This window comes from Tinamus guttatus, unplaced genomic scaffold (genome assembly GCF_059628265.1).
Source record: "Tinamus guttatus ecotype Peru unplaced genomic scaffold, ASM5962826v1 Tinamus_guttatus_pri_ptg000875l, whole genome shotgun sequence".
Taxonomy (NCBI): domain Eukaryota; kingdom Metazoa; phylum Chordata; class Aves; order Tinamiformes; family Tinamidae; genus Tinamus; species Tinamus guttatus.
In genome coordinates, this window is record NW_028289409.1 from 34,710 (window position 1) to 48,960 (window position 14,251).

Below are 14,251 nucleotides of genomic sequence, written 5' to 3' on the forward strand. Positions count from 1 at the left end.
CCCATAGGCGCCTATAGGATGAACTACCTGCGGCGGCGGCTCTCGGACGGCAACTTCCTGGGGGGGGACGGGGGCCCCGAGCCGGGGGGCCCCCCCGCGCCGCCCCCCCCGCTGCTGCTGGTCATCGACGGCCCCGGGACCCCCTGGTAGGAGCGGCCATAGGGCCGTGCATCCATATGGGCATCCATACGGGCGTGCATGCAGCCATGCATCCATACGGGCATGCATGCATCCATACATCCATACAGCCATGCATCCGTACGGGCATGCATCCATACGGCCATGCATGCATCCATGCATCCATACGGGCATGCATCCATACGTACATCCATACGGGCATGCATCCATATGTGCATCCATACGGGCATGCATGCATCCATACAGCCATGCATCCATACGGGCGTGCATCCATACGGCCATGCATGCATCCATACATCCATGCATCCATACGGGCATGCATGCATCCATACAGCCATGCATCCATACGGCCATGCATGCATCCATACAGCCATGCATCCATACGGCCATGCATCCGTATGGCCATGCAGATGTGCATCCATATGTCCTTCCATGCGTGCATCCATACATCCATGTATGTGTGCATCCATGTGTCCTTCCATGCGTGCATCCATATGTGCAGCCATACATCCATGTATGTGTGCACCCATATATCCCTCCATGTGTGCAGCCATACATCCATCCATACGTGCATCCACACATGTGTGTATCCATGTGTCCTTCCATGCGTGCATCCATACATCCATGTATGTGTGCACCCATATATCCATCCATGTGTGCAGCCATACATCCATCCATACGTGCATCCACACATCCAGGTATGTGTGTATCCATGTGTCCTTCCATGCGTGCATCCATATGTCCAGCCATACATCCTTCCATAAGTGCATCCATACATTCATATATGTGTGCATCTGTATGTCCATCCATGTTTGCATCCATACATCCATATGTGCATCCATACATGTGTGCTCCCATATGTCCTTCCATGCATGCATCCATCCATATGTCCAGCCATGTGTGCATCCATACGTGTATCCATACATCCATGTAACTGTGCATCCGTATGTCCATCAATGCGTGCATCCGTACATCCATGTAACTGTGCATCCATATGTGCATCCATACGTGTGTGCACCCATATGTCCTTCCATGGGTGCATCCATCCATGTGTGCATCCATATGTCCTTCCATACATCCATATATGTGCATCCATGTGTCCTTCCATGCGTGCATCCATATGTCCATCCATGTGTGCAGCCATACATTCCTATGTGCAGCCATACAACCGTATGTGTGCTCCCATATGTCCTTCCATGCGTGCATCCATCCATATGTCCATCCAGCATCCATACATCCTTCCGTGTGTGCTTCCATAGGTCCTTCCATGTGTGCCTCCATCCATCCATATGTGCATCCATAGAGCCATGGGTCCATCCATATGGTCGCCCATGTGTGCAGCCATCCATGGGTCCATCCATACATCCATCCATGCGTCCAGCCATCCCTATGGCCATTTCTACATCCATCCATATGTCCATCTAGCCATACATTCAGCCATTCATGTGCCCATCCATACCATCATCGAGGTGACCATCCATATGTCCACATGGCCCTCCATACATTCCATCCATGCTGCTGTTCGTCCATCCATACATCTATGTCCATACGTCCATCCATATGCACGTATGTCCATCCATATGTTGATGAATCTGCCCATCCGTCTGTACATGTATACGTCCATGCATCAGCCCATCTATACGTCCATCCGTGTGTCCGTCCGTTTGTCCATCCATCCATATGTCCATCCATCCATGGCTGCATCCATCCATTCATATGCCTGTCCATATGTCCATCCATACATCCGTGCTTCCGTCCATCCATATGTCCATCCATGCTTCCATCCATCCATATATCCATCCATATGTCCATCCATCCATCCATATATCCATCCATATGTCCATCCATATGTCCATCCATCCATATGTCCTTCCATCCATCCATCCCATCGCGTGTCCGTCCCTCCAGCCGTGCATCCATAGGGGCCTCCGTGTGTCCGGCCTGACCTCCAGCCACTCGTCCTGACCTTCATCCATCCACCGACCTCCATCGCTCCATCCTTCCCTCCACCCCTCCCTCCATCCCCTCCATCTCTCCATCCCTCCCTCCCTCCATCCTTCCCTCCATCCTTCCCTCCATCCCTCCATCCATTCCCCTCCCTCCCTCTCTCCCTCCATCCCTCCATCCCTTCATCCCCTCCATCCTTCCATCCCCTCCATCCATCCCTCCATCCCCTCCATCCATCCCTCCCTCCATCCTTTCCATCCCTCCCTCCATCCCTTCATCCCCTCCATCCTTCCATCTCCTCCATCCCCTCCATCCATCTCTCCATCCATCCTTTCCATCCCTCCCTCCATCCTCTCCATCCCTCCTTCCATCCTTTCCATCCCTCCCTCCATCCCTTCATCCCCTCTATCCTCTCCCTCCATCCCTCCATCCCCTCCATCCCTCCATTCACTCTATCCATCCCTCCATCTCCGCATCCCTCCATCCCCTCTCTCCCCTCCATCCCTCCATCCCTTCATTCCCTCCATCCTTCCATCCCCTCCATCCTCTCCATCCATCCCTCCAACCCCTCCATCCATCCATCCCTCCCTCCCTCCATCCTCTCCATCCATCCATCCCTCCATCCCTTCATCCCCTCTATCCTCTCCCTCCCTCCCTCCATCCCTCCATCCCCTCCATCCCTCCATTCACTCTATCCATCCCTCCATCTCCGCATCCCTCCATCCCCTCTCTCCCCTCCATCCCTCCATCCCTCCATCCCTTCATTCCCTCCATCCCCTCCATCCTCTCCATCCATCCCTCCAACCCCTCCATCCATCCCTCCCTCCCTCCCTCCATCCTCTCCATCCATCCCTCCCTCCCTCCCTCCCTCCCTCTATCCCCTCCATCCCTCCATTCTCTCTATCCATCCCTCCATCTCTGCATCCCTCCATCCCCTCTATCCCCTCCATCCCTCCATCCCTCCATCCCTTCATCCCCTCCATCCATCCCTCCCTCCATCCGTTCATCCCCTCTATCCTCTCCCTCCCTCCATCCCCTCCATCCCTCCATTCTCTCTATCCATCCCTCCATCTCTGCATCCCTCCATCTGCTCTATCCCCTCTATCCCCTCCATCCCGTCCATCCCTCCATCCCTTCATCCCCTCCATCCTTCCATCCCCTCCATCCTCTCCATCCCTCCCTCCATCCCTGCCTCCATCCTTTCCATCCCTCCCTCCATCTGTTCATCCCCTCTATCCTCTCCCTCCCTCCATCCCTCCATTCTCTCTATCCATCCCTTCATCTCTGCATCCCTCCATCCCCTCTATCCCCTCCATCCCTCCATCTATCCCCTTCATCCCCCATCCCTCCATCCCGTCCATCCCTTCCCTCCCTCCATCTCCTCCATCCCTCCACCCCCTCCATCCCTCCCTCCATCCTTTGCATTCATCCCTCCATCCCTCCCTCCATTTCCCGGACGCCTGGGCCCTCGGGGCCGCTTTCCAGCCCATTTTTGGGGCCATTCCGCCCGTTTTTGGGGCTCCTCCGCAGGGCGAAGCTCTTCAAGGGCAGGAAGCTCCATGGGGACATCGAGGTCCGGGTGGAGCAGGTCAGTGGGGGGGTCCCTACCCCCCCCGGGGTATTTTTACCCCTCCCGGGGTATTTTAGGGACCCCCAAACCCCCCCCTTCATTTTTGGGGGTTCCGGGATGGTTTTTGGGGGGATTTGAGGAATCTCCGAAGGATTTGGAGGCTCTTGGGGGTCTCCTGCCCCTCAGAGCCGAATTGGGGGGACTTGGGGGGGTCCTTGGATGTTTTTGGGGATCTCTAGGGTGTTTTGGGGGTACCCAGAGGGTTTTGGAGGCACCCGTGGGGGGTTTGGGCCCCTTTGAGCTTGTTGGGACCCCCCAGGGATTTGGGGGTCCCCCATTTCACTCCACTTGTCCCAATTGGGGGAGGTTCCAGCTTCTCTGAGGTTCTCCAGGTGGATTTGGGGGGCCCCTGGGATGATTTTGGGCCCATCCAAGGAATTTTGGGGTCCCTCACGTATTTCAGGCCCCCCCCCCAAACAAATTTGGGTCTGAAATCCCCCCAAAATCACCAATTTTAGAGGCCCCACAGAAGAACCATCGAACTTGGGAGGCTCTGAGGGATTTTGGGGGGGGGGTCCTGGTAGGTTTTGGGGGCACCAAGGAGATTTGGGGGAACGTGAGGTGGTTTTGGGGGGGGTCCCCTAATATTTGGGGGGCCCCCCTCCTTGCCCCAGGCCCAGTTTTCGGAGCTCAGCTTGGTGGCCTCCACCACGGGTGCCCTCACGGTCACCATCGACAGCCCTCGCGGGGGGACCAGGTGGGTTTTGGGGGGACCCCATGACGTTTTGGGGCTGTCCCTCTTATTTTGGGGTGACCTTGTGGCTTTTGGGAGTGTCCTGGGAGATATTGGGGACCCTCCATGGGTTTTTGAGGTTTCCACGTTGGGATTTGGGGGGATCTTGTTGGGTTTTGGGGTGACCACGTTGCAATTGTGGGTCACCTCATTGGCTTTTGGGGTGACCATGTTGGTTTTGGGGGTCTCCCCTTGGGTTTTGATATTTTGAGGCTGGATTTTGTATGGGTTTTGGGGTCCCTGTGTTGGGTTTTGTGGTCCCCACATTGCGTTTTTGGCCACCACATCGAGTTTTTGGTCCCTGTGTTGGATTTTGGGGTCCCCGTGTTGGATTTTTGGTCCCTGTATTGTTTTTTTTGGGTTCCCACGTTGGGTTTTTGGTCCTCGTGTTGGGCTTTTGATCCCTACGTTGGTTTTTGGGGTCCCCATGTTGGGTTTGGGGTCCCCACATTGGGTTTTGGCGTCCAACGTTGGGGTGCCCGTGTTGGGTTTGGGGTGCCCACATTGGGTTTTTGGTCCCCGTGTTGGGTTTTGGGGTCCCCGTGTTGGTTTCGGGGGTCCAAGTTTTGGGTTCAGGGTCCCCACATTGGGCTTTTGGTCCCCGTGTTGAGTTTTGGGGTCCCCACGTTGGGTTTGGGGTCCCTGTGTTGAGTTTTCGGTCCCCGCATTGGTTTTTGGAATTCCCCACGTTGGGTTTTGGGGTCCCCAAGTTGGGTTTTTGGTCTCCATGTTGAGTTTTGAGGTTTCCACGCTGGATTTGGGGTCCCCGTGTTGGGTTTGGGGGTCCCCACATTGGGTTTTGGGGTACCCGTGTTGGGTTTGGGGTCCCAATGTTGGATTTTTGGTCCCCACGTTGGGTTTTGGGGTCCCCACATTGGGTTTGGGGTCCCAACGTTGGGTTTTGGGGTCCCCATGCTGTGTTTTTGGTCCCCGTGTTGGTTTCTGGGATTCCCACGTTGGGTTTGGGGTCACCATGTTGGGTTTTGGGGTCCCCATGTGGGGTTTTGGGTCCCCGCGTTGGGTTTGGGGTCCCCACGTTGGGTTTTTGGTCCCCGTGTTGCTTTCTGCGGTTCCCACGTTGGGTTTTTGGTCCCCGTGTTGGTTTTTGGTCCCCGTGTTGGGTTTTGGGGTCCCCGTGTTGGGTTTTGGGTCTCCCTATGTTGAGTTTGGGGTCCCCGTGTCGGGTTTTTGGTCCCCATGCTGGTTTCTGGGGTCCCCACGTTGGATTTTTGGTCCCCGTGTTGGTTTCTGGGGTCCTCACGTTGGGTTTCGGGGTCCCTGTGTTGGGTTTTTGGTCCCCGCGTTGGGTTTTTGGTCTGCGTGTTGGTTTCTGGGGTCCCCACGTGGGTTTTGGGGTCCCCGTGTTGTGTTTTGGGGTCCCCACGTTGGGTTTTTGTTTCCCACGTTGGGTTTCGGGGTCCCCGTGTTGGGTTTTTGGTCCCCGTGCTGGTTTCTGGGGTCCCCACGTTGAGTTTCGGGGTCCCTGTGTTGGGTTTGGGGTCACCATGTTGGGTTTTCGGGTCCCCGTGTTGGGTTTTGGGTCCCCGCGTTGGTTTCTGGGGTCCCCACGTTGGGTTTTGGGTCCCCGCGTTGGTTCCTGGGGTTCCCACTTTGGGTTTGGGGTCACCATGTTGGGTTTTGGGGTCCCCATGTTGGGTTTTGGGTCCCCGCGTTGGTTTCTGGGGTCCCCACGTTGGGTTTTAGGGTCCCCGTGTTGGTTTCTGGGGTCCCCACGTTGGGTTTTTGGTCCCCGCGTTGGTTCCTGGGGTCCCCACGTTGGGTTTGGGGTCACCATGTTGGGTTTTGGGGTCCCCGTGTTGGGTTTTGGGTCCCCGTGTTGGTTTCTGGGGTCCCCACGTTGGGTTTTGGGTCCCCGCGTTGGTTCCTGGGGTTCCCATGTTGGGTTTGGGGTCACCATGTTGCGTTTTCGGGTCCCCACGTTGGGTTTTGGGTCCCCGCGTTGGTTCCTGGGGTCCCCACGTTGGGTTTTTGGTCCCCGCGTTGGTTCCTGGGGTCCCCACGTTGGGTTTTGGGGTCCCCGTGTTGTGTTTTGGGGTCCCCACGTTGGGTTTTTGTTTCCCACGTTGGGTTTCGGGGTCCCCATGTTGGGTTTTTGGTCCCCGCGTTGGTTTCTGGGGTCCCCACGTTGGGTTTTAGGGTCCCCGCGTTGGTTCCTGGGGTCCTCACGTTGGGTTTGGGGTCACCATGTTGGGTTTTCGGGTCCCCGTGTTGGGTTTTGGGTCCCCGCGTTGGTTTCTGGGGTCCCCACGTTGGGTTTTAGGGTCCCCGTGTTGGTTCCTGGGGTCCCCACGTTGGGTTTTTGGTCCCCACGTTGGGTTTTTGGTCCCCGCGTTGGTTCCTGGGGTTCCCACGTTGGGTTTGGGGTCACCATGTTGGGTTTTCGGGTCCCCGTGTTGGGTTTTGGGTCCCCGCGTTGGTTCCTGGGGTTCCCACGTTGGGTTTGGGGTCACCATGTTGGGTTTGGGGTCCCCATGTTGGGTTTTGGGTCCCCGCGTTGGTTCCTGGGGTCCCCACGTTGGGTTTGGGGTCACCATGTTGGGTTTTCGGGTCCCCGTGTTGGGTTTTGGGTCCCCGCGTTGGTTTCTAGGGTCCCCACGTTGGGTTTTGGGTCCCCGCATTGGTTCCTGGGGTTCCCACGTTGGGTTTGGGGTCACCATGTTGGGTTTTGGGGTCCCCATGTTGGGTTTGGGGTCCCCGCGTTGGGTTTGGGGTCCCCACGTTGGGTTTTTGGTCCCCGTGTTGCTTTCTGCGGTTCCCACGTTGGGTTTCAGGTCCCCGTGTTGGTTTTTGGTCCCCGTGTTGGGTTTTGGGGTCCCCGTGTTGGGTTTTGGGTCTCCCTATGTTGAGTTTGGGGTCCCCGTGTCGGGTTTTTGGTCCCCATGCTGGTTTCTGGGGTCCCCACGTTGGATTTTTGGTCCCCGTGTTGGTTTCTGGGGTCCTCACGTTGGGTTTCGGGGTCCCTGTGTTGGGTTTTTGGTCCCCGCGTTGGGTTTTTGGTCTGCGCGTTGGTTTCTGGGGTCCCCACGTTGGGTTTTGGGGTCCCCGTGTTGTGTTTTGGGGTCCCCGTGTTGTGTTTTGGGGTCCCCACGTTGGGTTTTTTTTCCCACGTTGGGTTTCGGGGTCCCCGTGTTGGGTTTTTGGTCCCCGTGCTGGTTTCTGGGGTCCCCACGTTGAGTTTCAGGGTCCCTGTGTTGGGTTTGGGGTCCCCATATTGCATTTTGGGGTCCTCGTGTTGGTTCCTGGGGTCCCCACGTTGGGTTTGGGGGTCACCATGTTGGGTTTTCGGGTCCCCGTGTTGGGTTTTGGGTCCCCGCGTTGGTTTCTGGGGTCCCCACGTTGGGTTTTGGGTCCCCGCGTTGGTTCCTGGGGTTCCCACGTTGGGTTTGGGGTCACCATGTTGGGTTTTGGGGTCCCCATGTTGGGTTTTGGGTCCCCGCGTTGGTTTCTGGGGTCCCCACGTTGGGTTTTGGGTCCCCGCGTTGGTTCCTGGGGTTCCCACGTTGGGTTTGGGGTCACCATGTTGGGTTTTGGGGTCCCCATGTTGGGTTTTGGGTCCCCGCGTTGGTTTCTGGGGTCCCCACGTTGGGTTTTTGGTCCCCGCGTTGGTTCCTGGGGTCCCCACGTTGGGTTTTGGGTCCTCGTGTTGGTTCCTGGGGTCCCCACGTTGGGTTTGGGGTCACCATGTTGGGTTTTCGGGTCCCCGTGTTGGGTTTTGGGTCCCCGCGTTGGTTTCTGGGGTCCCCACGTTGGGTTTTGGGTCCTCGTGTTGGTTCCTGGGGTCCCTGTGTTGGGTTTGGGGTCACCATGTTGGGTTTTCGGGTCCCCGTGTTGGGTTTTGGGTCCCCGCGTTGGTTTCTGGGGTCCCCACGTTGGGTTTTGGGTCCCCGCGTTGGTTCCTGGGGTTCCCACGTTGGGTTTGGGGTCACCATGTTGGGTTTTGGGGTCCCCATGTTGGGTTTTGGGTCCCCGTGTTGGTTTCTGGGGTCCCCACCTTGGGTTTTAGGGTCCCTGTGTTGGTTTCTGGGGTCCCCATGTTGGGTTTTTGGTCCCCACGTTGGGTTTTGGGTCCCCGCGTTGGTTCCTGGGGTCCCCACGTTGGGTTTGGGGTCACCATGTTGGGTTTTGGGGTCCCCACGTTGGGTTTTGGGTCCCCGCGTTGGTTCCTGGGGTCCCCACGTTGGGTTTGGGGTCACCATGTTGGGTTTTGGGTTCCCCGTGTTGGGTTTTGGGGTCCCCACGTTGGGTTTTGGGTCCCCGCGTTGGTTCCTGGGGTTCCCACGTTGGGTTTGGGGTCACCATGTTGGGTTTTGGGTCCCCGCGTTGGTTCCTGGGGTCCCCACGTTGGGTTTTGGGTCCCCGTGTTGGTTTCTGGGGTCCCCACGTTGGGTTTTAGGGTCCCCGTGTTGGTTTATGGGGTCCCCACGTTGGGTTTTTGGTCCCCGCGTTGGTTCCTGGGGTTCCCACGTTGGGTTTGGGGTCACCATGTTGGGTTTTGGGGTCCCCATGTTGGGTTTTGGGTCCCCGCGTTGGTTTCTGGGGTCCCCACCATGGGTTTTAGGGTCCCCGTCTTGGTTTCTGGGGTCCCCACGTTGGGTTTTTGGTCCCCACGTTGGGTTTTGGGTCCCCGCGTTGGTTCCTGGGGTTCCCACGTTGGGTTTGGGGTCACCATGTTGGGTTTTGGGGTCCCCGTGTTGGGTTTTGGGTCCCCGTGTTGGTTTCTGGGGTCCCCACCTTGGGTTTTAGGGTCCCCGCGTTGGTTCCTGGGGTCCCCACGTTGGGTTTGGGGGTCCAACGCTGGGGTCCCCCTGCGGCTCCCGTCCCCGCAGGCGGCTGCGCCCCGACTTCGTGCTGGTCCGGGAGGAGCCCGCGGGGTTCGGGGCGCCCGAGGGGGGCCCGGCCCGGCCCCTGCTCGTGGGGCTGCACCTGGCCGGGGTCCCGGCCACCAACCCCCTGCCCGCCCTCTACGCGTTCGCACACCGGCCCTGCCTGGTGCGCGGGAAGGGGCGGGAGGGACCGGGATGGGCTGGGATGGACCTGGGAGGGATTGGGATGGACTGGGAATTGACCTGGGATGGACTGGGATGGACTGGGAATTGACCTGGGAGGGATTGGGATGGACTGGGAAGGACCTGGGAGGAACCTGGGATGAGCTGGGATGGACCTGGGATGGACTGGGATGGACCTGGGAGGGACCTGGGATGGATCAGGATGGATTGGAATGGACCTGGGAGGGATTGGGATGGACTGGGAAGGACTGGGAGGGACCTGGGAGGGATCGGGAGGGACTGGAAAGGACCTGGATGGACAGGGATGGACCTGGGAGGGATTGGGAAGGACCTGGGATGGACCTGGGAGGGACTGGGAGGAACTGGGATGGACTTGGGAGGGACCTGGGAGGACCTGGATGGACTGGGAGGGACCTGGGAGGGATTGGGAGGGACAGGGATGGACTGGGAAGGACCTGGGAGGGACTGGGATGGACCTGGGATGGACCTGGGAGGGATTGAGATGGACCTGAGAGGGATTGGGACGGACTTGGGAGGGACCGGGATGGAATGGGAAGGGTCGGGAGGGACCTGGGAGGGATTGGGATGGACCTGGGATGGATTGGGAAGGACCTAGGAGGGATTAGGATGGACCTGGGAGGGATTGGGAGAGACTGGGAGGGATTGGGAAGGACCTGGGACGGACTGGGATGGACATGGGAGGGACTGGGAGGGATTGGGAGGGACTGGGATAGATCAGGATGCACCTGGGATGGACCTAGGAGGGACTGGGATGGACTGGGATAGACCTGGGAGGGACTGGGATGGACCTAGGAGGGATTGAGATGGACCAGGATGGATTGGGATGGACCTGGGACGGACCTGGGAAGGATTGGGATGGCCTGGGATGGACTGGGATGGATTGGAATGGACCTGGGATGTCCCTGGGAGGGACTGGGATGGATTGGGATGAATTGGGAAGTGTTGGGAGGGACTGGGATGGATTGGGAGGGACTGAGAGGAAATGGGAAGGACTGGGATGGACCAGGATGGACCGGGATAGACCTGGGAGGGATTGGGATGGACTGAGCGGGAATTGGGACAGTGGGAGGGGAGCGGGCGGGAATGGGGTCCGGGATCCCCCTGCAGCTGGCGCAGCTGGCCCGGCTGCGGCGGGAGCTGGGGCCGGAGCGCTTCCCGCTCGTGGAGCAGCAATTCCTGCCCCATCCGCGGCAGCTGGTGAGAGCGGGAATGCTGGGAATGCTGGGAATTACTGGGAATGCTGGGAATTACCAGGAATGGCCAGGGGATGCTGGAATAACCAGGAGATGCTGGGAGGGGAGTGGGAATAACCGTGAGATGCTGGGAGGGACTGGGGGGGCCTGGGGGGCACTGGGAAAAACTGGGAATAACTGGGAGATGCTGGGAATAACCAGGAGATGCTGGGAGGGACTGGGAGGGCTGGGGGGCACTGGGAAAATCTGGGAATAACTGGGAGATGCTGGGAGGGACTGGGTGGGGGGTGGTGCTGGGGGAGGCTGTGAATGACCGGGGATCGCTGGGAGCAGCTGGGAATAACCGGGAAATGATGGGAGGGACTGGGAACAACCGGGAATTGCCGGGAGCTGCTGGGAATAATCGGGAGATGCTGGGAGGGAAGGGGGGCTGGGGGGGAGGGGGACGGGATGGGGCGGGTAACTGGCCCCTCCCCCCCAGCTGTCGGTCCCCAACCTGCCCATGGTGACTCTTGGCCACGCCCCCCCGGGGGCTGGGTGAGGTGAGGCCCCGCCTCCTCCCGTCAAACCCCGCCCCCTTCTCCTCCTCCTCCCTCCCCCCAGCGGGGTTGGGCCCAAGGAAGGGGGGGGGGGGGGCTGAGTTGGGGGCGGGGCGTGAGCAGAGGTGGGCGTGTGTCCTGGGGAAGGGGCGGGGCTCCCGGGCAGAGGGGGCGGGGCTACCTGCTGTGGGTGGGTGGGGGTGGGGCCCGGGAGGGGGATGGGAGCGTGGCCTGAAGATAGGAGGAGGGACCAAGAGGAGTGGGTGGCGTGGCCTGAGGAGTGGGCGTGGCCTGGGTGAAAACTACCCGATTGGGTGGGGTAAAAAAATGGGTCCCAGTTCGGGGGGGGGGGGGGGGGGGGGGGGCAAGGGGGCGTGGCCTGACGGAGGGGCTCGTGACCTAAAGAGGTGGGCGTGGTCTGGAACTCCTCCCCCGCAGGGCGGGAGTCACGGGGCGGGGGGGGCGTGGCCAAGAGGGGGCGTATCCAGGAGGGGGGCGTGTCCTTGCGGCGGGAGGAGGGGGGGCGTGGCCAAGGGGGGTGTATCCAGGAGGGGGGCCGTGTCGCGGCGGGAGAAGGGGGGCGGGGCCAAGAGGGGGGCGTGTCCAGGAGGGGGCCGTGTCGCGGCGGGAGGAAGGGGGGCGGGGCCAGGGGGGCGTATCCAGGAGGGGGCGTGTCCTCGCGGCGGGAGGCAGGGGGCGTGGCCAAGGGGGGGGCCGTATCCAGGAGGGGGGGCGTGTCGCGGCGGGAGGCAGGGGGCGTGCCCGGCGCTGACCCCGCCCCGCGCAGGTGGGGGGCGGGGCCGGGCGCGGCGGCGGCGCTGGCGCGGGGCCCCCCCTGCCCCCTGGCGGCGCGGGCCGGCCCCGCCCCCGCACGGCGCCTGCGCGTCCAGCGCGTCGGGGGCCGCTACCGCGCGCTGCGGTGCGTCAACGCGCATGCGCGGGGGGGGGGGGGGGGGGGGAGCGGGGGGCATGCGCGGGGGTGGGGCGAGGGGGGTGTCACGGGGACGTGTGCGCATGCGCGGGGAGGGGCGGCGCGTCGCGGGGGAGACGTGAGCGCATGCGTGGGGGGCGGGGAGGAAGCGGGGCGCATGCGCGAGGGCGCGGAGGCGTCACGGGAAGGGGGGGCGCATGCGCGGGGGGGAGCGGGGGAAGGAGCGGGGCGCATGCGCGAGGGCGCGGAGGCGTCACGGGAAGGGGGGGCGCATGCGCGGGGAAGGAGCGGGGCGCATGCGCGGGGTGGAGCGATGGGCGGGGGGGGGCGCATGGGCGGGGGGCGAGGGCGTCGCGGCGCCTTGTGCGCATGCGCGGGAGGGGGAAGGTGGCGCGGGGAGAGGGGCGTCTGCGCATGCGCCCTGGGGGGATGGGTCTATGGGGCATGCGCGCACGAACGGGGGGGGGCGGGGGGGCGCTCTGCGCGGCATGCGTGGAGCGTCAAGCGGCTCCTCGGCGGGGCGGGGCCTCTGCGCATGCGCGGCGGGGGACGGGGGGACACGTGCGGGGTTGGGCGGGGGGGGCGGTACGGGGTGTCCGGTGGGGGGGGGGGGGGGGCGGGTCTGACGTCACTGATGTGACGTCACAACCCTCTCCCCGCCCCCCCCCCCCGCAGGGGGCCCCCTGGGCCCGGGCCGCCCCCTGGGGCCGTCGGAGCCGCTGGAGCCGCTGGAGGTGACGCCGCGGTGAGCGCGGGGGGGGGCGTGGCCTGCGGACGGGGGGGGGGGCGGGGTCTCCGGAAGGGTGGGCGTGTCCTCCCCGCTGAAGCCCCCGCCCCGTCCCTCCCCACGCAGGTACCGGCAGTGGGTGGACGCCTGCGCCCAGCTCTTCGGCGGCCTGGACATCTGCGCCGTGGAGGCGCTGCAGGGCCCCGACGGGCGCGAGCACATCGTGGAGGTGCCTGCCCGGACGCCGGGGCCCCTTCCGGGACACCGGGGGAGCCCTCCCGGACACCGGGGCCCCTTCCCGGACACCTGGGCCCTTCCTGGGCACTGGGGCCCCTTCCCGGACACCTGGTCCCTTCCCGGACGCCTGGGCCCCTTCCCATACATTTGGGGTCCTTCCTGGGCACTGGGGCCCCTTCCCGGACACTGGGGCCCTTCCTGGACATTGGGGCCCTTCCCAGACGTCTGGGCTATTCCCGGACGCCTGGGCCCTTCCCGGACACCTGGGCCCCTTCCCATACATTTGAGGTTCTTCCCAGAGTCCCGGGCCCCTTTCCTGGACACTGGGAGCCCCTCCTGGACACCTGGGCCCTTCCCGGATGCCTGGGCCCCTTCCCGGACACCGGGGCCCATCCTGGACAGCCTGGCCCTTCCCATACATTTGGGTGCCTCTCCCGGACGCCGGGGCCCCTTCCCGGACGCCTGGGCCCCTTCCCGGACGCCGGGGCCCTTCCCGGACGCCTGGGCCCCTTCCCATACATTTGGGTGCCTCTCCCCGGACGCCGGGGCCCATCGGCGCCGCCTCCCCCGCAGGTCCTGGGCTCCTCGATGCCGCTGCTGGGGGCCGCAGGAGGGCCGAGGACCGGCAGGACATCGTGGAGCTGGTTCTGACCCGCATGGGGCAGGCGCTGCCCCCCCCGGCGCCCCCCAGGTGCCCCCCCCAAGCACCCCCTGGGGCAGCTGGGCCCCCCCCCGAGCTGCTTTTGGGGCTAAATCCCCCCCCTTTTTGGGGTACGCAGGTGGCGGCGCCAACCGGGACCCCCCGGCCGGGGCCCCCCCCTGCAGCAGCGGCCCCAGCCGCAAGGTGAGAAAATCCCGAAATGGGGGGGAAACGGCCCCAAAATGGGGCTGGGGGGGGGGGGTCCCTGAAATAGGGGGGGAAGGGCGTAAGGCACCAAACGGGGAGAAGGAGCCCCAAAATGGCAGGAAATATCCCCAAAATGGGTCAGTGGCACCGGAATGGGGGCGGTTAGTGGCCTCAAGTGGAGGTTTTGGGCCAAAAAATTGGGCAAAAAAATCCCCAAATGAGGGAAAGCACAGAAAAATGGTGGGGATGGGGGAAGGGCGCAGAAATGGGGGTTGCCAAGA

The 14,251-nt window shown here is 62.2% G+C and overlaps 1 protein-coding gene across 1 annotated transcript; it reads left to right on the forward strand.

The window, feature by feature from the left end:
* LOC104580558 (synapsin-1-like) lies at positions 1–13,967 on the forward strand (the record flags this gene model as incomplete). Its single annotated transcript, XM_088537877.1, has 9 exons — positions 1–146; positions 3,616–3,673; positions 4,330–4,412; positions 9,296–9,458; positions 10,604–10,693; positions 11,171–11,226; positions 13,013–13,115; positions 13,697–13,748; positions 13,903–13,967. Coding segments are annotated over exons 1-9 (798 nt in total), but the record flags the coding sequence as incomplete, so codon positions are not given.
* Between the last annotated feature and the right edge of the window lie 284 nt (positions 13,968–14,251).